General features: G+C 44.4%; 1 protein-coding gene across 2 annotated transcripts in view; it reads left to right on the forward strand.

Annotated features, from left to right (window-relative positions):
* Positions 1-23,473, forward strand: part of USP24 (ubiquitin specific peptidase 24) — a 268,241-nt gene that overhangs the window by 72,212 nt on the left and 172,556 nt on the right. For both annotated transcript variants that reach the window (XM_029618249.1, XM_029618250.1), the window contains exons 14-20: positions 6,289-6,384; positions 7,104-7,265; positions 8,579-8,683; positions 14,748-14,897; positions 15,461-15,592; positions 17,858-17,969; positions 18,740-18,816. In XM_029618249.1, coding sequence (XP_029474109.1) covers positions 6,289-6,384; positions 7,104-7,265; positions 8,579-8,683; positions 14,748-14,897; positions 15,461-15,592; positions 17,858-17,969; positions 18,740-18,816 — 834 coding nt within the window. The remainder of the gene's footprint in view (positions 1-6,288; positions 6,385-7,103; positions 7,266-8,578; positions 8,684-14,747; positions 14,898-15,460; positions 15,593-17,857; positions 17,970-18,739; positions 18,817-23,473) is intronic.

The following is a 23,473-nucleotide window of genomic DNA, read 5'->3' on the forward strand; positions in this document are numbered from 1 at the left end:
GATGAAACTGCTCTGACAACGGATCCCACCATGAAAGCAACGTGCGCTGCAGCAGTTTCATATGAGCAAATGTCCACTGAACAAATTCCAATGTGGATGCCATGGATCTGAGAACTTACAGGTAATCCCGCACCCTGGGAATTGCACTGTCCAACAAACTGTAAAATTGTCTTTGCAATTTGCCGATCCGCTTGCTGGTGGTAAATGCTTTCTCGATGCTGGTGTCGAAGTGCACCCCCAGGAACTCCAGCACCTGAGAAGGGTTTAGCTGACTGTTAGACAGCTTCACAGCCCAACCCAGGGAACCTCAGGCGATGCAGTACCACTGTGACCTCCTGCCTGCAAAGTACCTCCGCCTTTGTCCGAATGAACCAATCGTCCAGATACGGGTGAACTAACATGACCTCTTTCCTGAGAGCTGTCGCCATTACTACCATCACCTTGATGAAGGTCCCCAGGGCCATCGCCAATCCAAAAGGCAGGGCATAAAATTGAAAATGCATTCCTAGAATCATGAACCTCAGAAACCTTTGATCCAGTTAGATTAGAATGTGCAAGTAAGCTTCGGCCAGATCCAGAAAAGCCAAAAACTCTCCATTGCGCACTGCTGCATTCACTGAGCGTAGCATCTCCACCAGGATCGGTCGGAAAATCTCCTCATTTTTTGGGACCACAAAATAAATGGAATACCTTCCCGTTCCGCATTCCCTCACAGGAACAGGCACAAGGGCTTTCAGCATTCTTAAACGGTTGATGGTCTCCCAAACCACCTGCCTTTTGCAGGGAGACACTTGAACAAGTCCTTTAGTGGGTGAGCAAACTGTAAAGCGTAACTTTGACTTATCACATCTAGAAACCCATTGGTCTGTGGTGATCTCGGCCTACTCCTCGAAGAAGAGTCAACCTCCCCCCCCCCCCCCCCCCCCAAATAGCTGGCACAAAGGAGTGGATCTACCCCGCTTCATTGAGTGGACCTAGCTCCCGGTGCTGCCTGGTTGGAATCATCTCTGTTCAGTCTTCAGCCTGAAAAGAACTGATTCCAGAACTATTGCCTCCTGGAGCTTTGCCTCTAAGCTCCTCCCGAAGCTCTACTTTACTGAAAACGCTGATTTGTCCAACAGTGAGGCCACATGGATGAGGACCTTTTGCTGATCTTTGTCTTATCCTCCAGCAACTTATGTCCTTTATTCTCGCCCAAATGTTTCACCAGTTCCTCTAAGTCCTCTCCAAAAAGAAGCTTCCCCTTGAAAGGTAATGCCCCAATTAAGACTTAGACCACACGTCTGCCAACCAATTCCTTAACCAAAGGAATCACCCGGCAGAGACTACAGACATCATAGCCCTGGAGGATATCTGGATGAGATCATATAAGGTATCCGCTCCATAGGCCACCACGGCTCCCAGCCACTCAGCCTGCTTGGCCTCTGAAGCTGACATTGCCGCCTTAGACTGTAACTGCTACACCCAGCACAAACCAGTGGAAAGCATAAAGCTGCTGCACACCGCAGCACAAATGCCTGGAGCTGAGAACTCAAATATCTTCTTGAGGTGGGCCTACAGTTTCCTATCTTGTATATCCTTAAGCGCAGCAGACCCCGCCATAGGAATAGTCGTCTTTTTTTGTAACCAACAATACTGAGGCATCCACCTTTGGATGCCTCAGTATTGTTGATGGTGATGGTAGATGATGGTGATGGTAGATGAAACTACCATCACCATCAAGGTGATGGTAGTTTCATCTACCATCACTTACGCAACAAATCCAGTGTGTCTTCTGGTAACTGGTACAGCTTATCCAAAGACCTGCCAACCTTCAAAACTGGAATCCAGAGTCTCCCACTCCCGGAGTACAATGGGAAGGCCTTTGTCGGCCCTCTTAAGCCCTCCATGACTGGATCCACTTCCTCATAATCGGATTTGCCTCACAATGCCTTGATTCCTAACTCTTTAAGGAAAATGGAATCAGATGCCACAATTCTTCCCTGTAGAAAAGATGAACCAGCTGGGAATCGTTGCCGCCGCCTCTAAATCCGGGTGTCTGGAGGGGAATGAACCTGTAGAATGTCCTCCCCAAGAGGCTCTCAGTTATCTGAGTCTCCCGAGAGCTCGTTTGTATCCACAGACTGGATAGTCTGACCTAGGATTCACTCAACCCTGGCTGACCTCCTCGCACGCATCTGCTTAACAGGACATGGATCCTGAGAGCCCCCCCCCCCCCCCCCCCCGAGCCTGGAAAAACGGCGTCTTGTGGCCTTCCTGGAAAGATGCACCTGATGGAGGAAGAATACAAATTCAGGGCAAAAATCACCTGCATGCTCAAGATCCTGACCCAGGAGTTCCTCTTCCTCCTCAGACAGAGGTTCCTGGGACCCCTGGGTCTCTGTGGGACTCCTATCGGCTGGGGACAGCAGAGGGGGGAGGGATCCCTCTTCTACCTGCTTCCCCTCCAATGCAGCAAATGAGGCGAAAATGTCCGCCGTTCCTGTTGAAACCGGGAAGACATCGTCCACTGAATCTGCAGCCCCTGGGATCTCCGAGGATCTCCGATGCCTGACTGACTCTCTGCCAGCCGCTCCCGAGCCCCCTTTTCTCCGGGGAGGTATCGGGAACAAAGGCCGCTCAGTGAGAGGCGAGCCCACACCTCTCCACATGCTGCACATTTGAGTGCTGTGTGGCATGGCCCGATCCAAGCGCCGCCGAAAGAACATTCGCACAGTGAGCCAAATGCCTGCTTAGCCGCCTGCTGACTACCTTGTTGCCCGAGATAAAATGCTGTGACAAAAAGAAAAGAAACTTTTACATTTTTTTTAACCAAATATTAAGCACACATTAAAGGCAGCATTAGAGAAATTACATCTCTGAAGCAGGCTCAGGTTGTCCTGGAGGGGGGGAGGGATCTGACACCACCAGATAGCTCCTCCTCAGCAGTGAAAGGACCGAGCCAAAAAGGATCTCCAACCACCTGCTCATCCACCTATCCACCAGAAGGGATGGCCCCACCAGGACCTGCCAACCTTCTGGGAGGAACTGCTATCTCCCCCCCCCCCCCCCCTTTTTTTTTTTTTTTTTTTTTTTAACTTTTCAAACTGCAGGTTTTTCACCACCGCCTTCATTTGCTGGAGACAGAGAAATACTGAGGGATTGCAGGTGGCACACCGGATTATATGCCAGTGTCAGCGAAATTTTCTCTGTCTCCATCTGCTGGAAGGGAGGCAAAACCCAGGAGTCTGGAGTGATCTGGGTACCTACAGGGAAGTCCCGTTGTACATGCCCAGGGAGCACTTTATCCTCCTAAGGCCCGTCCCAACAATGGGATGGACAAAGGCAGGGGGAGGGGCCCCAAAAATGCAAGAACCCTTCTATAGATGGAAAGCACAGGGAAAGTACTAGTGGCAGAGGCAAAGCACCAACTTTATTTGGTGACATTTATTTCTACATATCCCCGTGAACTTAAATGGCAACCCACACTACTTTTTTCAAATTAATAAGAAAATATTGAACCCTTCACCTATTTGGCAAGGAGAGCTAAAAAAAAAAAAAAAAATTAATAAAGAATATCAAAAGTATGTATCCGCCATTAGCTCTTAAAGTAAATAGGAATAGACTGCCAAGTCTACCAAAGAGATTTAATTGTCCTCTTAAATATTGAATGAGAGAGCCGGTATCTAAAAGAGAAATGATATTTGTGAAATCTGTTTTGTGATTGCACTGAGGTTTCGTTTGGTAAATTGAAATTTGTTAATCTACTTAATGAAAATTATTTGTAGAAAAGAAAAGATGTGGTAGCAAAATGCAGAAAACTACTCCTAATACAAATTGACACTTACAAAAACATTTTTCTTTTTGTTGTAAAGAAAAATGTTTAATAAAGAAAATTGTTGAAATTTAACCTAATAAAATACTTGAATGCAGGAAGTATGTTTGAATGTTTTGAAATATTTGATAACTTTATAAAGGTGTCATCTCTGTCCAGCCATTTTCTTGGTGGGCTGTTAACAGGTTTTGATTTTAATGGGCTAACATGATGCTTCCTAGATATTCTCGTAGATAAAACACCTGAAAAGAAACAATCTGAGAATTTCATCCTGAGTCTTGGAAATAGAAACCAGGAAGCTAAAATTTGATCCAGCTATGAGCCTCATTTACAAAGCCGTGTAATGCCGTCTACCACGCGGTAAACGGCCTAATGCAGAAATCATGCGGTATGGAAAATATTGCGTGCTGTTCTACCCCAGCACTGCAAGTATGCTTTGAGCCAATTAGTATGCATTTCTATGCTAAGCAGCTTATTATTACCCTAATACATGCACATTGAATAATGGTTTGCCTCAAAAATCACAAGTTGCTTTATTTGATTTGAAGTTAGCTATAGTTCGAGAGTTGTAGCTAACTCTTCCCTGGGGGCATCTGTACGCTAACGAATGTCCCGATGCTCCCGAGTTCCTGCCATAAACGGGTTGATGGACCTAGACTAGCAACTCCCCAAGTGTGGAAAAGACCCTGGGGTCTCTGTAGATTCCTATCCCCACCACCTTAGCACCCCTGGAAGTGGCTGAAATGATTAAAAAAAAAAAAGTTCTTTAGTTAAACCTCGGGGTGCAGGCCCCACTCTAAACTCCTCCCTTTCGACAAAACAATTGCCCTCTTCCTCTCTCCCAGCCCACCAGAGCATCCTCTAGGCTCCATACCCAGCAGCAGCTATTTTCCAAAAGGGTGCTGGCCAGCCAGTGACTCGCCTATGCTCTTTCATATGATGGGGCAGCCGGCACCCTTTTGGAAAATGGTTGTTGCTGAGTCTGGAGCTCTGGGCCCCCACTGAGACCACCAGGGAAACTTTAGTAAGTCCAGGGAGTGTTGGGAAGGTGGAAGGGCTGTCCTGAGGGGGGGTGGGGGGGGGGTTAGGTGCTGGGCCTGCACCCAGGAATTTTACAACTTCAGCTACATAAGAACAAGCCATACTGGGTCAGACCAAGGGTCCATCAAGCCCAGCATCCTGTTTCCAACAGTGGCCAATCCAGGCCATAAGAACCTGGCAAGTACCCAAAAACTAAGTCTATTCCATGTTACCATTGCTAATGGCAGTGGCTATTCTCTAAGTGAACTTAATAGCAGGTAATGGACTTCTCCTCCAAGAACTTATCCAATCCTTTTTTAAACACAGCGATACTAACTGCACGAACCACATTCTCTGGCAACAAATTCCAGAGTTTAATTGTGCGTTGAGTAAAAATGAACTTTCTCCGATTAGTTTTAAATGTGCCCCATTCTAACTTCATGGAGTGTCCCCTAGTCTTTCTACTATCCGAAAGAGTAAATAACCGATTCACATCTACCCTTTCTAGACCTCTCATGATTTTAAACACCTCTATCATATCCCCCCTCAGTCGTCTCTTCTCCAAGCTGAAAAGTCCTAACCTCTTTAGTCTTTCCTCATAGGGGAGTTGTTCCATTCCCCTTATCATTTTGGTTGCCCTTCTCTGTACCTTCTCCATCGCAATTATATCTTTTTTGAGATGCGGCGACCAGAATTGTACACAGTATTCAAGATGCAGTCTCACCATGGAGCGATACAGAGGCATTATGACATTTTCCGTTTTATTCACCATTCCCTTTCTAATAATTCCCAACATTCTGTTTGCTTTTTTGACTGCCGCAGCACACTGAACCGATGATTTCAATGTGTTATCCACTATGACACCTAGATCTCTTTCTTGGGTTGTAGCACCTAATATGGAACCCAACATTGTGTTGTTATAGCATGGGTTATTTTTCCCTATATGCATCACCTTGCACTTATCCACATTAAATTTCATCTGCCATTTGGATGCCCAATTTTCCAGTCTCAGAAGGTCTTCCTGCAATTTATCACAATCTGCGTGTGATTTAACTACCTCCAGGGTGGCAGAGGGAGAATGGGACAGGGCATCATTGATGCTTTTTCAGTAGGGGGGGGGGTGTTAGGGCTGATTTGGCCTCTTTAAGGTATGAAGGCCCCACGATCCTAGGGCCACCATTGCATGGGGTTTTGGGGGTAGCAAAGCTGTGGTATTTTTCCCTGCAGTATCTTACCAAGTATCACAGTTTACTAAACCCCACATTATTTTCCCATCTGGGAAAAATACCATTGCTTGGTAAACAAGGCCCTGTGTGTGGCAGCCAGACCCATTCTTCCTCTCTCACTCCGCCACCAAGCAGTATTGTACCAAAGTCTCTGTTTCGTAGTCTCAGCCTATCTCATGCTGCTTTTGAATGCCCGTAATTCTTTGTTCTCTGTTTCTCTCTCTGCAGAGCTGGGAGATAGAGAGTGATCGAGTGCGACAGAAGCTGTTGAGTTTGATAGGGCGTATTGGTCGTGAAGCTCGATTTGAAACCACCTCTGGAAAGGCAAGGCACTAAGAAACTGTCAGTTCTTCCGTCCTCCGCTTTCTTCCGGTGGAGCCGCTCTGTTTGCTGCATAAGTTACTGATTATTGTTACAACACCATAGCAGAATTTGAACCTGCTTGAGAAAGATACAAAGGGTGGTAGAAGTAGAGTTCAGGCAAAAGGTATGGGGTCTGGTGTTGATTTAACTGTGGGAATTAATTTGCTCATTCCCCTAAAGGGGTAGAGAACCAGAGAGGAAACTGATCAGACTTATCTGCCATCATCAGCTCTGTTACTATTACATGAGCACACACAATGCACCATGACAGATTTTTTTTTTCATGATGTCACTTCCTGAGCAAATGATACTAACACATAATTTATACTGATAATTTAAGTAACTGTGCACTATAATAATAATTCATTTCAAATGCTTTCTCCTACCCACAATATTCCTTTCTTACAATTGCCATAAGTATGCTCTGTATACAGAATTGAAAAACATTACTCTCATCCCCAGCTATGACATCAGCTCTGCAGTTCCTTATTAAACACCCGCTGTGTGCGCCTCTAGCCGGATTTTCAACGGAAAACACCATAAAGTTTCCCTTTGAAAGCTTGCTTGCAGTCCCACAGTCACTCTTCAGGAGCAACACCAACACAGTTTAAGTGTGTGTTCTTTGTTGCCAAGTTAAGCTTCATTTCCGTTGTCATTAATCTTGTGTGTTGTCCTGGTAGGTCCTGGAAGTGCTCTGGGAGCTGGCACATCTCCCAACATTACCTTCCAATCTAATTCAGCAAGCCTTGGATGAACACCTGGCCATCCTTAGCGATGCTTACGCAGTGAAGGAAGCCATCAAGAGGAGCTACATCATCAAGTGTATAGAGGATATTAAGAAGGTTTGTACCTATAGAAACATAGAAACATAGAAATGACGGCAGAAGAAGACCAAACGGCCCATCCAGTCTGCCCAGCAAGCTTCACATTTTTTTTCTCTCATACTTATCTGTTTCTCTTAGCTCTTTGGTTCTATTTCCCTTCCACCCCCACCATTAATGTAGAGAGCAGTGATGGAGCTGCAACCAAGTGAAATATCAAGCTTGATTAGTTATGGGTAGTAGGGGAAGTAACCGCCGCAATAAGCAAGCTACACCCATGCTTATTTGTTTTACCTAGACTGTGTTATTCAGCCCTTATTGGTTGTTTTTCTTCTCCCCTGCCGTTGAAGCAGGGAGCTATGCTGGATATGTGTGACGTGAAGTATCAGTTTTTCTTCTCCCCTGCCGTTGAAGCAGGATATACCTTTCCTGAATATTGCATTAGTCCTCCATTAGAACTGCTTGTGCTATGTAAACTAAAGACTAGCCTTGTAGCTTTCATACTGCAGGGCCCAGCATTTCAAAACTGCCGTCGCCACTGTTTGTATGGTGAACGTTAGCTGTGACCTTGAAAGTCGCTTCGGCATGCTGCTCAGTTCCCAGTGACACGGCATGTTAAATGAATTAAAATTGAGCTCTGAGCACATTAATTCAAAGCAGCCTTGTCATAAAGGATTATAATTCATATATATCATTCTGGTCCTTAAAAACCAACAATGACACTAGCAACAGAGAGGCCTATGTTCTTCTTTTCAACCTTTTGGGACCCCAAAACTAAGAAATCCTTTACTGTTACAGTTTCTTCCTTGGAAATATTTCTCCTAGGTACAGTCTGCTGTTTGCTGCTTGGGTTCTGGCCGAATATGTCACAGGCGCACTGCTCTATCTAAGCTGTGCATGTGCACACGCAGATTGTGAACCCCATGCGCACAGGAAATCCCAACAATATTTGCATTATGCTGGCTCATAGCGCCCAAATTTAAACTCAGCTTATAAAAAGTTGCGAAGAACATTTTTGCACACGTAGCCTTTCAAAAAATTGAAAGAAAATTGGTCACAGGAGGGCATTCCCTTGAGTGCAGGTGCTCCTACCAAAAGACATAACCCAAACCAAACTAAGTCTCCAGTGAAGAGACATGCCTCATAGCCAAATGTCTGAGTCCTGGTCTTCTAATGATTGTTTGTAAAAACTGTGCAGTTCCTTGAATTAAATTATTGGATTTGAGTAGCCATTTGATGCAGAATTGCTGGGGGGTTTTTTGAGGTTTGTTTTTTTTTAAGACTATAGAATTTTAATTCATATTTCCAATAATTTATCTCCTTTTTATCACCAGTCATCTCAACATAATCCCCAGATGGTGTGGGTGGTGCCTGCATTGCGCCAGCTTCATGAAATCACCCGTTCATTTATCAGACAAGTGTACCAAAAGCAGGACAAGGTAAGAATGTGTGTGAAGTAATGTAGAGCTCCAGCTTGCCAGCCTGGCCACTGTAAAAGCCTGGCCAGTCGTTTTAACATCTGCACTCCTCTTCCTAGCTGTGCAAGCTTCCACATGCACTCATGTGCTGATAATATGGAAATAAAAGGTAATAAATAAAAACATATTTTTGCCTCTCTTTTAGAAGCTAGCATTCCCTTCCTCAAGTCAAAAACGAATGAGCAAAAGATGATATCAGAAAATATAAGCAAATCATAAAAGCATTCCAATAATAGAGTGACAAGGAAAAGGGCAATTTGGGGGGGTGAGGAGTGATGGATGATCAGGTAGTGACAATCAATAGAATTTTATGGTTCATAGTGAGTTAAGAAACCTAAGACTTTGAGTCCTTTCTTGTCCATTTCAAAGGGTCTGAAAATTTTAACTCCTAAATGTTTGCATTCTGAATTGTTTGAAAATTTCCTTTAACTATCCTGATCATAAGATCATTGATACAGTGGTCTGGTCCAGTGCTGCTAATACACAGTATCTGTGATTGAAATTTGTGCTAATAGTTACATCACTGTGTGAAAAAGTAGAATAACTTGCAGGTCTGCTTCACTGTGACTTGCTGGAGCATTTGTACCTAGCAGACTCAAAAAGCTGGTTCAGTTGATATCCTTCCATTAGGTGTATGTGGCTAAGGTACAATACTATGCAGTTTAAAAAAAAAAAAAGAAAATATTTGTAATGAACGTTTTGGATTCTGTATCTCGCTGCTTTCTGATCCTTTCCTAACACACACACACACTCACTCTCACTCATTCACTCACACTCTCTCACTCATTCACTCACACTCTCTCACTCATTCACTCACACTCTCTCACTCTCCCTCCCTGCAGGACCTATAAGGAAGTTGCTATAAGAACATGCTACCTGATGCTCTGTTTGGGACTTGGGTAACAAGCTCTGGATGTTGCAATTTATTTTCCTGTTCATACCCCAGATCAGTCCAGACACATGGGTTTTCATCCTTATCAGCAGATGGAGACCGAAGAAAAGCTTTACTGACCCTGTAGTACTTAAGCAGTGTTCCATCTACAGTCTCTCAATATTTCTGGAAATTGCTCCCAGGGATGTTAGGGTCCTGCAAAGGTCTATCTCCCCAATGGAGTAGGGTAAGTAGACCTGTGTGTCTTGGCCTGGAGTCGGTGGGGGTTGAAAGCCAGTGGTCCGGTTCCCCCTCTACCCACAAAGTTTCTCCCTCGCCTCTCCTGGACTTCAGAAGAAAACCAGCATCAGGAAAGTAGTTTTTGCCTTGTGTATTTACTTCTTTGGGGATTAGTATTCCTCAAGCATTTGTTTAAAAACAAAAAAACTCAGTTTTGCTCTATGGGTTTGGATGTTGGAATAGCAGCCCTCAGCCTTGGGAAAGTGGTTACAGGGTGTGTTGTTGGTTCAGTTTGGAGATTGAGGTACTTCTCAGCTGACTTGGGGAGCAGCAGGCGACAGGCAAGGCAGCATGTGCAACTGAGGCAGATAATGGTGGCATCCTCGGAGTGCGGGAAGCACTGCCTAGCCTGTGGGAAGCAACTATTGTGTTTGTCCTCAGTGGGGCTGTCTCACATCTGCAAGTCTGGGGGAGACGGCAGTTCCATTGTGGCTAACTCAGCATCAGAAAGCAGGAGAGTGACACGATCAGCTGGGGCAGCCGGAGCTGCTTCCCTGGTCAGCGTGGGAATGGTGGCCATATTATAAAAGCATGTGCTGGGGGACAAATGAGATCGGAGAAAATGGAAGGCTCCACCGACTTTGTGCTGTTACTACACAAGACCTTTTTAGCAAAGAAGGGGGGTGAGAAGGAAATTTTCTCGCTCCAATAGACCTCTGAGTAGGAGCAAAGCTAAAGCTCTGAACCCCTCAGGAAGACAAGAAATGCCTATTTGCATGGCAGTTCCTAGACTATGGCTAGTGAATGTATTGCAAGAACCAGAGGGCTCTGAAGTGACTTCAATCCTGTGGGGGAGTCTCCAGGCGATGTGGCAGGCTCTCAGAGCTCGAGGAGGCCCCGGTGGTGGAAAGGGATGACCCTAAATTGGTCAGGCTTTTCTGAAGGGTGGAACTGTTTCCACTAATTCCACAGGCTCTGAAGGAGCTAGGGATTAAGGTACCACAGGAAGAGTCTCATCAGGAGGGAGTAGATCCTGTCATGGATGGGCTTTGAGGGCCAGCAAAAGCATTTCCCTTCCATAAAATGGTCAATAAGCTGGTGATAAGGGAATGGGATACCTCACATGCCAGTCTCAAGGTTGGGAAAGTTATGGCAAAGTTGTATCTGCTACCTGAAGATGCATTGGAACTGCTGCAACTACCAAAGGTGGATGTGTCTGTTGTGGCTGTGACTAAAAAGACCATAATACCAGTGGCGTGCTCAGCAACTCTAAAGGACCGACATTGGAAATACCTCAAAATGATCTTTGAGGTATCGGCAATAGGTTTAAGGTTTATTTTTGTTTATATACCGTCATCTCAGCGGTAGCCTTCACAACGGTTTACATTACAATAAAAACATAATAAGAAAGTTACAATCGTTTATAAATAGAAAAATAAAAGTGAAAAACAGGTACGCACCAGCATTTTTCTGGTGCGTACCTGTTTTGCACTGGGTTCAGTAGAGCAGACGAAAGGACTGTCATCTTCTGAGCCTGCCAAACAAGTGGAGTGCTTGGAAGCAGGAGTAGCCTACATTGTGGACGTGTTGTATGACTTGCTCTAGACTTCAGCCAAGAATATTGTGTGGCTAGATGGCTCCTGTGATTGGTCAGTGGATGTTCGGTCCAAATCACAGCTTGGCAGTCTCTCCTTTTAAAGGCAAGCTTTTATTTGGAGAGGACCTGAAACTGCTGGTAAAGCATATGGGTGAGTCCAAGAGGCATAAATTGCCAGAAGACAAGCCGAAAAATAGTAAGAAGAGTTTTTCGCCCAGAATGCGGTATAGAGAATCGAAGATATTTTGCCCAGGTAGGGGATTCATCTTCCAACCAGAAACAAGGATCAAACAGATCACAGTCCTTTCATGACTTGGGCAGACCTGCCCAAGACAACTTCAGTCAGGGGACCAGAAAATATAAGGTTTCACAATGAGATGAGGTGGGTCCACTCTTCTTCAGAGGCTATCAAAGGGCGTCTAGCCCTTTTTTTACAAGACTAGACCAGGATAACTGGATCAGTGAGTGCTTGTGGCCATAAGAAAAGGCTTTGCCTTAGAATTTTCTCACCTGATTCGCAAGGCGTATATGGTCTCCCCTTGCATGTCTCAGGCCAAAAGAGAAGCGGTATGTTCCACTGTAGATTGGCTGTGTCGCCTGGAAGCAATAGTGTCAATTCCTCTAAGGAAACAAGACAAAGGAAATTATTCCATCTATTTCATGGTCCCAAAGAAGGAGTGGACCTATCATCCCATTCTAGACCTAAAGAAGGTGAACATGTCTCTTCAAGTGTCATGGTTTTGAATGGAGACTCTGTGCTCTGTGGTTGCAGCAGTATGCAAAGGGGAGTACCTGACTTCTCTGGACCTCACAGAAGCATATCTGCACTTTTCTATCAGGGAGGAACATCAGAAGTTCCTTCATTTCCGGGTTCTAGGGGAGAATTATCGATTTCGATCACTCACATTTGGGCTAGCAACGGTGCATCGACGTTAACCAGTGTGATGGTAGTGGTGGCCATGGCATTGAGAAAGGAAGAGGTGCTAGTTCACCTCTATTTGGACAATTAGCTTATTCAAGCAAAAACAGAAGTTTTGTGTCAACAGTCGATATGAGTTACACAGCTGTTGTGGGCCCTAGGCTGGATAGTGAATCTAGCAAAGAGCAACCTGGTTCCAACCCAGTCGCTAGAATACCTAGAGGCTCGATTTGATACTAGCTTAAGCAATGAATTTCTCACAGAGGAAAGGATGCGAAAAATGCAGATGCAAGTCCATCGGTTATTACGACTCTTTGGTTCCCAGAGTCTGGGAGTATTTGCAGACCTTGGGTTTTATGGCATCTATGCTAGATTTAGTTCCCTGAGTGTTTGTGCATATGAGGCCCCTCCAGAGGGCTCTTCTGCCTCACTGGAACCCTCAGTGGAGGAGTTTCGGCTGCCTCTGGAGGGGGGATTCCAGGTCCAGTCTCTTCTGGTGGCTTTCCCGAGCCAACTTGGAGAAGGGTGTGGAATTGGATACCCCGGATTGGGTGGTAGTAATCCCAGATGTCAACCTGAAATGCTGGGGAGCTACTTGCCAGGGGCAGACTGCTCAGAGATGATGGTTGGCAGAGGAGGTTTCATGGTTTATCAGTTGTTTAGAAATAAGAGCACTTCACAAGGCCCTAATGTCCTTTTTTTCAACTTTGATGTGATCACACGTGAAAGTCTTATTAGACAATGCAACCATGGTGGCTTATATCAGTTGAGAGGGAGGGTCTTGGAACCTTAAGGTGTCCTGGGAGGCTCAGAATCTTTTCCACTGGGGAGAACAGCATCTGAAGTCTCTGCTGGTGTCTCATGTAGCCAGGGTGGACAGCGTCCAAGCAGACTTTCTCAGCCAGCAGATGCTTGGACTGTTTGGCACTTAAGCAAGGGAATTGCACTTGGATCTACACACAGTATTGTTGCGCTATTTGAAGGTGACTAATAACTTTAAGTGGTCTTATCATCTCTTTGTGGGACTTAGAGGAGCAAAAAAAGGGAGCAAGCATCTAAGGCTATCATTGTGAGATGGCTCAAAGAGGCTATTGCATTGACTTATGTTTGCAGAGGGCGTTCGGTTCCTGAGAATCTTCGAGCCCATTCCTCCAGGGTGCAAGCAGCATCCTGGGTGGAGTGTCTGTGTCTCTACAAGAAATTTGTAGGGCAGCAATTTGGTCGTCTCTACACATTTTCAGGCGACATTACCGCTTGGAGGGGAGTGTGTTGCGAGTAGGTCTTTCAGGTTCCCATCCAATGTAGGGGAGTTTGGGTACATCCCAGGTGTCTGGACTGATCTGGGATATGAACAGGAAAGGAAAATTGGTTCTTGCCAGCTCATTTTCATTCCTAGAATACCACAGATCAGTCCAGAGGCCCACCCTTTCTTGAAAGACCACTCAATTCTGTGCTGTTGTTCTAAGTTCAGTTTATTGCGTGCTGGTATTCAGTTCTTTAACTTGGTTGGTTGTGTTTTCAAACTCATTATGGATAACAGGGCCCCGGTTGGAGGGCTTAAATTTCCCCTGCTCTAGTAAGGAGAGGAAAGTCATTTGATTTAATATCATCTTGGCTTGGGTACAAGTCATACTGAGAGGACTGCAGGTGGCTCATTGCCTTAAGTACCCCAGGGTCAGTAAAGCTTTTCTTCTCTGTCTCCATGTGCTGATAGGGATGAAAAACCCATGCGTCAGGACTGATCTGTGATATTCCAGGAACAAAAATTAGTAGGTATGAACCAATTTTCCTTTTCTTTAGTTGAAAAGAGTGCTCTGTTCTGGAGAGTGTGTGATAGCTTTGCATCGGCAACATTAAAGAACCAGTTTACTATAGCTAATTCCCCAGTGCCAATAGCAAATCATATGGTTACTATCAGCTGCTCCACAGCACAATTACTTAGCCTCAGTCTTCAGGAAATTACATTTTTCACACTGCTCAGTCATTGCCCTTTTTTCAGGGACAGCTCAACCTGAGATGATTTGTCACTGTCATCCTACTATGCATTTCAGAGGTCCTGTAAATGTCTACCCAGCACAATACTTACAATAACCATATAGCTCCGTTTCCAGGAGAACAAGTTGGGCCAGTCCTAGTTATGCCTCAATCTCTGCAGTTTCCCTATTTGGTTCTCTAAGAAAAGTTGTACATTTCCCTGCATGCAATGGGATAAAACCAGAACTGGCTCAGCTTGTTCCCTGGTCATGGAGCTATATGATCTCCCTATCTGTGCAAGAATATTCATGTGACATTTTCAAGGTCATGCATTGATTGATGTAGAGAGAGACCTAGCCTGCGATGTGCTTAATACTTAAAGCTGTAAATGTTTAACATTTTGTAACTTTTTTTTTTTGCATAGGGTATCATTCAAGACCTGAAGAAAAATTTTGAAATAGTCAAATTGGTTACCGCAAGTCTGGTGGCATGTCATCGCCTGGCCGTGTGTGCTGCTGGCCCTGGAGGGCTGATTGGCTCAACGTTAGTGGATGGCAGATACACTTACCGGGAGGTATCTCATACAGTACCTTGTATTTTATTTTGTAAGTACAGTGCAGCTGGGACTAGAACCAGCAGCACCTTTGATCTAGAGGCAAATCTCTATTGAAGACCTGCAGTGATCAAGCTGCAGAAGATCTGCTCTTGTTTTCTCAGCCATAGCTTTCTGTCCACTGGAGAGGGCTTGTGATTCGATGCCTGTGTATGCCAAATTACTAACAAAAAGGGCATTTGTAAGACTTTCTAATGTGTATATATAATAATCCTGTTTCACATCACCCTCCTGTAATCGTCCAAGTCTGGATGTAGAAAATGAGACCCAGATTTAGTCTGATGGCTTCACACTCTGTGGGTCAGCTCTCTTGAGAGTAACCGAGCAGTGGAAATGGATTACAGAGCTTAGATTGGGACGTTTCAGAGTTGGTGATCCCTTGGACCTTGGTACAGGTGATTGTCTAATGATAACATCAGTTCTAGAACGAGTACAAATTAAGTTATGTCCATTTACTGCATGAAATATAAAAATACTTTAAACAGGTCAGGTGTGTTAGCTCCTTAACATTATTTTTCTTGCAGTACTTAGAGGCACATTTAAAATTTCTGGCATTTTTCCTGCAAGAAGCCACACTTTACTTGGGTTGGAGTCGTGCCAAGGAGATTTGGGAGTGCCTCGTGACGGGGCTGGATGTCTGCGAACTTGACCGAGAGGTGAGTAGCGTTGGAAATCAGTAAGGGCGAGTGGGAGGAGGCTGGAATTGAATAGCTTGGTTATAGTTTAATTGTAGGGTGATTGCATGACCTTGGTTTGAAATCTATTCGTTAACTCACAGGTGCCTGACCCTGGTCCTCAAGGACTGCACATTGGCCTGGTTTGCCAGATATCTACATTGAATATTCATTAGGCATATTTGCATGCCTTTGATTGGGGGAACCTGATTAATTTGCACAGCTTGCTTACACTGAAACCAGACCCGTTTATGGTGCCCTGGAGGACCAAGATTGTGCACTGCTTTGCCTTCGTATCTGATATCAGCAGCCATTTGTTATTGACTGGTTTATCATGGTCATTTGTGTTTACAGTAATGGGCCATTATCTACACTGTGCCAACATGGAGGTTTTATAATGGAAAAGTTATGATTTTACTTTGAAAGCAATAAATAATGCATTTTCCTACTGCTACACTAAATGCTGAAATTTCCTAATGATGTATCAAGAGCTTGCTTTAGGTGAGTTTAGATATATGGTAGTATAATTGGACTTTAGGTTTTGCTTATAGTGGTAACAGTTTTGCTATATATGTTTTGCTATAAACCACTTAGAATGGATGTTTTATTATAGTTGGTATATAAGAAATTTTAAATGAGTGATTTAGTGTTTGCTTTGCCTTTGCAAAATGCAGTCCCATCTCTGCTGTTTGCTTCTTACATTAATGATCAGGATATATGTATAGATGCGTATTAGATAAAGCCAGTCACTGTACTAACAGATGAACAGTTATTGTCCTAGCCCCCTGAGGGTTTACACACACAATACTGGAAATAGGGGAGTGGGGCTCCCAGGGAAAATCTCCCCATGCAAATTAATCTTATTTGCATGAAAATCCATCATTTTTATATGCACAATTTCCTGATGCCCAAATAGATTTGGGATCTGGTTTGGCATGTTATTTGAACTCTCTATTTACTCTAAAAACAAAAACATCATATTAGTTTCCCCACACTGTATCTCAGATTTTCAAGTAGACAAGTAGTTGAACTGCAATATTTGATTAAGGGTGAAATCAGTTGAGACACTTAATATGAATTAAATGTTATACTGAAACAAACCGAAAGCTTGGGATTGCCAAGCTTGTCTAATATTGCACTGGCATCCATTCACTGTTACTGATTAATTTAGGAAGCAATGTGTGTATTGGTGATCAAAAAGACAAATAGCATGTTAGGAATTGTTTGGAAGAATAGAGAAAAAGAAAACCTGAGAATATCCAAATGCCTTTGTCTAGATCCACAGTGCAACCGCACCTTGAGTATTGTGTGCAGTTCTGAGCAGCCGGTCTGTAAAAAGACCTAGCGGACTTAGAAAAAGTGCCGAGAAGAACAGCCAGATTGATAAAGGGGATGGAACAGCTCCCTTTTGGAGAGAGGCTAAACAGGTTAGATCTCTTTAGCTTGAAGAAGAGGCGACTGAGAAGGGGGATTTATAAAAACCACGAGTGGGGTGGAACAGATAAATAGGTAACAGTTATTTGCAGATTTAAAACCAGTCATAGGAAGTATATTTGCCACCCAGCGCACAGTCAATCTTATGGAATCTATTGCCAGAGAATCGTGGTCAAGGCAACTAATGTAATGGGCTTCAAAAAAAAAAGATCGGGCAAGTTCCTGAAGGAAAAGTCCATAAAGCAGGGAGACCTGGGAAAGTCAGCGCTTACCGGTGGGATTGAGATACAAGAAACAGATCAACTGTTGGAGACAGGGATGCTGGGATCGATGGAGCTTGGACTGATCCATTTCTACCCCACATCTCTGGGCACAGGTCCTGATTTGATTTCCATGTACACTCCGCTTCTATAGCGTATATTAATGTAAACAAAGCAATTTTCGAAGGCTTTTCCCCCATTCTGTCTGGGGGTGGCAAAAAGCATTAGTAACTGAAGTCCATAAATAGTTTGACACCCCGCCACCTCTCCCACTATAAAAATTTCCCTGTACAAAGAAGAATCCTTCTGGTGTGGGCATCCCTGTTTGGGGGGGGGGGGGGAGCGAAGGCCTTGGCAGAGAGAGGTTCATCCCTTGCCTGGTGGGCCTCCATGAATGACCATTTTCTTTCTACAAGCCACCTTGCCCCATGATACTCGGGATCACAAGGCACAAAAGATGCTCCTCGAATCAGTGTGAGACAGACTTTAAGAAGTTGGCATCAAAGAAGATGACAAGTAATACTCTTTTCCCCCCGTCCTTTATAAATTGCAGATGTGCTTTGAGTGGTTCACAAAAGGGCAGCATGACCTCGAGAGTGATGTGCAACAGCAGCTTTTTAAAGAGAAAATCCTCAAACTGGAGTCCTACGAAATTACAATGAATGGTATGAAAAGCATGAAGTCGTCCCATTATGTGACTGATTTACTTGAGGGCGCAGGCAAAATCCTGTGCTGAAAATGTGATAATTCAGGGTTGCACTGTTTGCTCCTGTCTTGCAGTACACGAGCCCTAGTGCCATGCCGCGTTCTCATAATCCTCGCGTGTACTCAGAGTGATATGAATGGCCGCAGCAACGTATTTGTAGCCAAGTACATAGTGCTTGCAGTAGGTGAATTGCTCCTACATAAGAGAGGCAAATTTTATGGATGTTTTTACAAAATGGGATTTTATTCCTCCCTTCCAAAATTGCAAGCAGCTATAGGGCCAACCAGTTAGTGTCTGTTAAATGATCTGTACTGAATTTTATCATCAAGTAGTTTTGAAACATTTGAGGAGAACATCTTTTAACTTCCCATATATTTATTTAAAAAGACTCATAGCTTTTTTCCTATATATATAGATATAGAAAAAAACCATATATGTGTATTTGCCTATTTTGACCATGTCGTATGGTTGTAAAATCATATTTTAATTCAGAAAATGGTGAAAAAATGTGCTATTGAAACTCATCCCCCAATGATGATGTCATTTGTTGTATTAAAACTCTGCAGAAAAAACTACTGTGAAGTCATCGGGCCATACCATAACGCGTTCCTTGATGTAACTTGAGAATTCACTTTGAAATACCCACAGCCCATGTTTCCTATTTGTTAATTAAAAGATTAGCCTTTCTGTGGAATAATCTACTTGCGATATTTATGTCCCAATGTACAGGCTTCAATTTGTTTAAGACATTTTTTGAGAATGTTAACCTATGTGATCATCGGTTAAAACGTCAAGGGACTCAGTTGGTAAGTTTATCCCCTTTCAATTAAGCTTTTGTTTGAAATCTGCAAAAGAGATCCCTAGCAAAATTATTGTACTTGTTATTGAATTTACCTTGGACATTAAAGTGTGTCCTATACATTTACTATGGAGCAATAAAAAAGAAACCGATCATTAGTGTTTATAAATATTTGAAATTCAAAATACTTTTTAGGGAAGATGCTCGGTTCCTGTGCATACCCAGATCAGTCCAGTTTTCTGAGTTTTGCTGTCTAATAGCAGATGGAGACAGAATAGAAAAGCTTTACTGACACTGCTACTTAGTGTCCTACCTGCAGTACCTAGTATTTCTCTGTCTCCAGCAGATGGTGGAGGTATAAATCAGCAATCTGGGGAATTGAAAAAATAAGAAGCCAAGTAGAAGAGATCCAATTTAGGAGCAATCCTCTCTGGGCATTGTGAGGTGTCTGGTTGGACCATCCCCCCTGGTTGAGGCAACTCTTTTCGTAGGTTTGGTCTTTGGCTCAGTGGGGGGTCTATCAGGTGGTCCAGTTCCCTCAGTGCCTTTCTCCAGCCATGACCTCTGCAGCATTGGACTTAGGGAAGTATATTTTTGTTCCCTTTTGTTCGTTCTCATTAAAGTGTAAAAAAAAAAAAAACCCCAAAAAAATGCAGTCTGCAGAGAACGATTAAGTCAACATTGAGGGACCGAGAAGGAAGACTGACGGGCTCTGGCCATCACTCTGGGTGATCAGGGATCGCCACTAAGTCAGTGATGTTCATCCTAGTGTGAAAGGGGGCTGTTCCCTGTACGTACCAGGATCAGTCCAGACCGTGAGTTATGTCCCCCTTCCAGCAGATGGAGTCAGAGCAAAAGCTGAGAGGGCGGTCCCTCATGACTGGTGCGCCCTCTGTAAACCTTCAGTATTTCTCTGACTCCAGCAGATTCGGGTTGCACCTTCGGTTCTCCCATTTTCTTTCTGTGAGAATTGTCTCTGATTTATTTCTCCTGTTTTCTTTTAACACTTTTTACTTGGATGGATCTTTTTTATAAAAAAAAAAAGAGAGAAAGGCAAAGGCTTTTCATTGTAGCTTTGCTCTACTTTCTATGGGCTGTCCTGCTGCAGGCTTGCAGGCAGAGCTTTCATTCAGAGGCAGACCTGTCATTGACAGCCTGTGCAGGAGGTTAAGGATCACAGCAGGAGCTGCCACTCACGTGGGGAAACCGCGTTCACAGCTGACTGTGGCTCAGCTCTGTACACACTATGTCTCCGGGGGAGAGGGCAGCTGGAGTGCAACTTGCCCTGAGATCACTGGGGGCAGGCATTGCTGCCATTCCTGTGAGAGCAGGAACAGCAGCCATCTTGTCTTCAGCGGCACTTGCAAAGGAGGCCCAGGGGATGAAGGGGATTGCCCTCCTGCCGTACCCTGTTCGTATTAAGTCTCGCAAGGGTGCAGGAGTTGTCTGAGAGAGCTGAGGTCCTTCTGGAGGAGGATTCTGAGCTCTTGCAGGCGCTTTTCCTCCGGTTCGAAAGGCAGTGAAGAAGAAGCGTTCACATCCCCAGAGTGAGGCCAAGGTTTTATGTGCAAACAGGGTCAATGAGTATCCTGCGGGTACTTGGTGTGGTAGGACCAGCTCTGGGAGGGCTCCAAGGAAGCCAACGGACCGGCAGATTACCCTCTGGCAGGGGAGTCGCCGCAGGATCTTTTAGATTCTGAGGAGGTGCCGGAGGCAGAGGGGAACAACCCCAAGGTTGTCTGGCTCTTCAGGAAGGAGGAATTGTGGTCATTGATTCGCCATGTATTGAAGAGCTTGTCATCTAACTGCCGCAGGAGTCTGATCATGAAAGGGATGGATGGCTTGAGAGGTCTGGCATTAGCCTTCCCCTTCCACAAGTCTGTGAAGAAATTGATAGTCAAGGACCACTGATATCAGCCTTTTGGTTTGGGGAGCGGTTTGTCAGGGATCAGTGTAAGAAGTGTTGTGGTCTATAAGTCAGATATGAGAGTAGTTTGTTGAGCGTTGCTGCTGTTTCTGCCACAGTTGCACAGGTGCGCAGTGCAGGCCCTGTTGGACAGTGCAATGATGGTGGCATATATCAACTGTCAGGGGTAAACCAAGAGTCGGCTGGTTTGTCAAGAGGCACAGGAGCTGGTTTGCTGGATGGAGCAACATTTAGCGGCTCTGGCAGCTTCTCACATTGCCAGGGTAGACAACATTTAAGCGGACTTTTTCTATAGGCAAGGCTGGACCCCAAAAAGTGAGAGCTGGTGGAAAAGGTGATGCTCCTTATTCAGGCCTGGTGGGATATACCACATGGATTTCATGGCGACAGGAAAGAACGCCAATGCAACTTGCTTCTTCTGTCGCAGACGGGGGCATGGAGCGGAGGGAGTCGATGCTCTGGACCTGCTGTGGCTGCCAGAGATCTGGTGGAAAAAGGAGAGGCACCCGTGCGACGTGATTCTTGTGGCTCTGGAGTGGCCACATCGGGTGTGGTTTGTAGACCTCGTAAACTTGGCCGTGGATTGTCTGCTGCTGTCAGACTTCAGCAGTTGCTTCATCAGGGTCCAATCTTTTGGGATCAGGCAGATTGCTTCTGTCTCACAGCCTGGCTTTTGAAAGAAAGTGCTTGAGGACGGAAAGGATATTCCAGAGAAGTAATTACCACCTTTGCTACAAGCGAGAAGGCCTGCCACTTCCTTGGCTTATATTAGTGTGTGAAGAGTATTTGAAAAGTGGTGTCTTGAGCAGGGCATAGAGCCTACTCAAGCTTTGGTTTTGCATATTTTGGCTTTTTTGTAAAGAGGTTTGGTGAAGGTTTAATTCTCTTCAAATGCAGGTAGTGGCCTTGAGTTGCTTTTAGATTATCCCTTGCTTCGCATCCGGACATGATTCCTTTTCTTCAGCGGTGGGAGGCGGGGGGTGCAAAACATTTGATCCTTCAGTGCAGAGGATGTGTCCCTCGTGGAACTTTAATTTGTTTCTGCAGGGACTATGTGTAGCACTGTTTGAACCATTAAAAAGAGCGTCTTTGAATGATCTTACTCTGAAAGTAGTGTTTTTGGTAGCTATTTGTTTGGGCAGAAGGATTTTGGAGTTTCAAGCTATATCAGATAGGCACCCTTTTTTGTAGATTTCAGAGGCAAGTGTGTCTTTCTGCCGAAGGTTGTTTCTGGTTTTCATCTCAGTCAGACGGTGGAGCTTCCTGCTTTTCCAAATCTGGATGCGATGATTCCGCATCAGGCTTTCTTGTAGTATTTTAAGATTTCCAAAGATCTGATCCAAAAAGGTGTAAGGCTGAAGGAGGCAGTTGGCTCTGCATACATTTGCAAGAGTTGGCTGGTGCCTGAGGCCTCCGAGTCCACTCGATTTGGGCAGAGACAACCTCGTGAGCAGTGTGTCAACTAGTTTCCTCACAGGAGATTTGTCGGGGCAAGCTAGACATCACTTCATGCTTTCAGCAGGCTGGATCTCTGGGCTCTAGATAAGGCTGATTTTGGAGAGTGTATGGTGAGAGGAGCTGTCAGATTCCTGCCCAGTTTAGGGGAGCTTGGGTATATCCCAGGAGTCTGCACTGATCTGGGTTCCTGGAATACCACAGATCAGTCCAGAACCCTATTCATTCTGGAAAGCCCGCTCTTGATGTCAGTATGTAAATATTGCAGAGTTGGTTGCTGGTTGGTAGGTTTTATTAGCCATATTGGCCGAAATGATGCCCTGGTTGTCAGCTTTGCCTCCCTCTTGCTCAATTTAAGCTAGGGGTTGTGGATTTCAGTTATTGTTTATGGTTATTCTCATCTTTGCTTGGGTAGAGGTCATTCTGAGGGACTACAGGTGGCACACTAGGTTAAGTAGTAGTGTCAGTAAAGCTTTTTTTCTCTGTCTCCATCTGCTGGTAGGGAGGCAAAACCCAGGAGTCTGAACTGATCTGTGGTATTCCAGGAATGAAAATTAGCAGGTAAGAACCAATTTTCCTATACCATATCTGGCATGGAAAAACAGCAATATTCCACTTAAGATGCTTCTGTTGAAATGACAGTACTGTATTCTTTGAGAGATGATTTTATTTCAGCAGCACTTGGATAATATAGGATTCCCTTTCATTGCATTTTTAAGATTGTTTTGATTTCTTTTTAACACAGCAGGAAAAGCAAGTTTAGGATCAGCAAGGCATTGACTGATATGTTGTTGTTACCTGTTTTCACGTTGCTGTAATTTGCTTGAAAAGGGACATCAGACGTGCCTAGAGAATCTGTCTGGCTTTTGCTATTTTGGATTATTAATTTACTTTTGACTACATTTAAATACAGTCTGGTCAGATCTCCATTGACATCGTAAGGGCCAGTTGCACTCACGCAATGACAATCTGTTGGCAGAGTATTCATTTTTCTTAATTGATTTCCTGAAGCCAGATTTGCTTTACATACGTCTTGTTGCCTTGCTTACCTACACCCAGGTGTGCAGGAGAACAGGTGTGCAGGAGAACAGAAATCAAGGCTGGGTGAGGTGGCAAAATGCATCTATACTGAGGAATTCCACCTTTTTTTTTTTTTTCTTGTGTGTGTATATTATTAATTGGATATAAATTAATTTTGGATTCCAAAATACCTTGTCTTTTTAGATTCTTTTCATTAGCTTATTTGATACCATATCTTTCTGTTCACAAAAGCAAAATATCT

Source organism: Rhinatrema bivittatum, chromosome 10 (genome assembly GCF_901001135.1).
Source record: "Rhinatrema bivittatum chromosome 10, aRhiBiv1.1, whole genome shotgun sequence".
NCBI lineage: Eukaryota > Metazoa > Chordata > Amphibia > Gymnophiona > Rhinatrematidae > Rhinatrema > Rhinatrema bivittatum.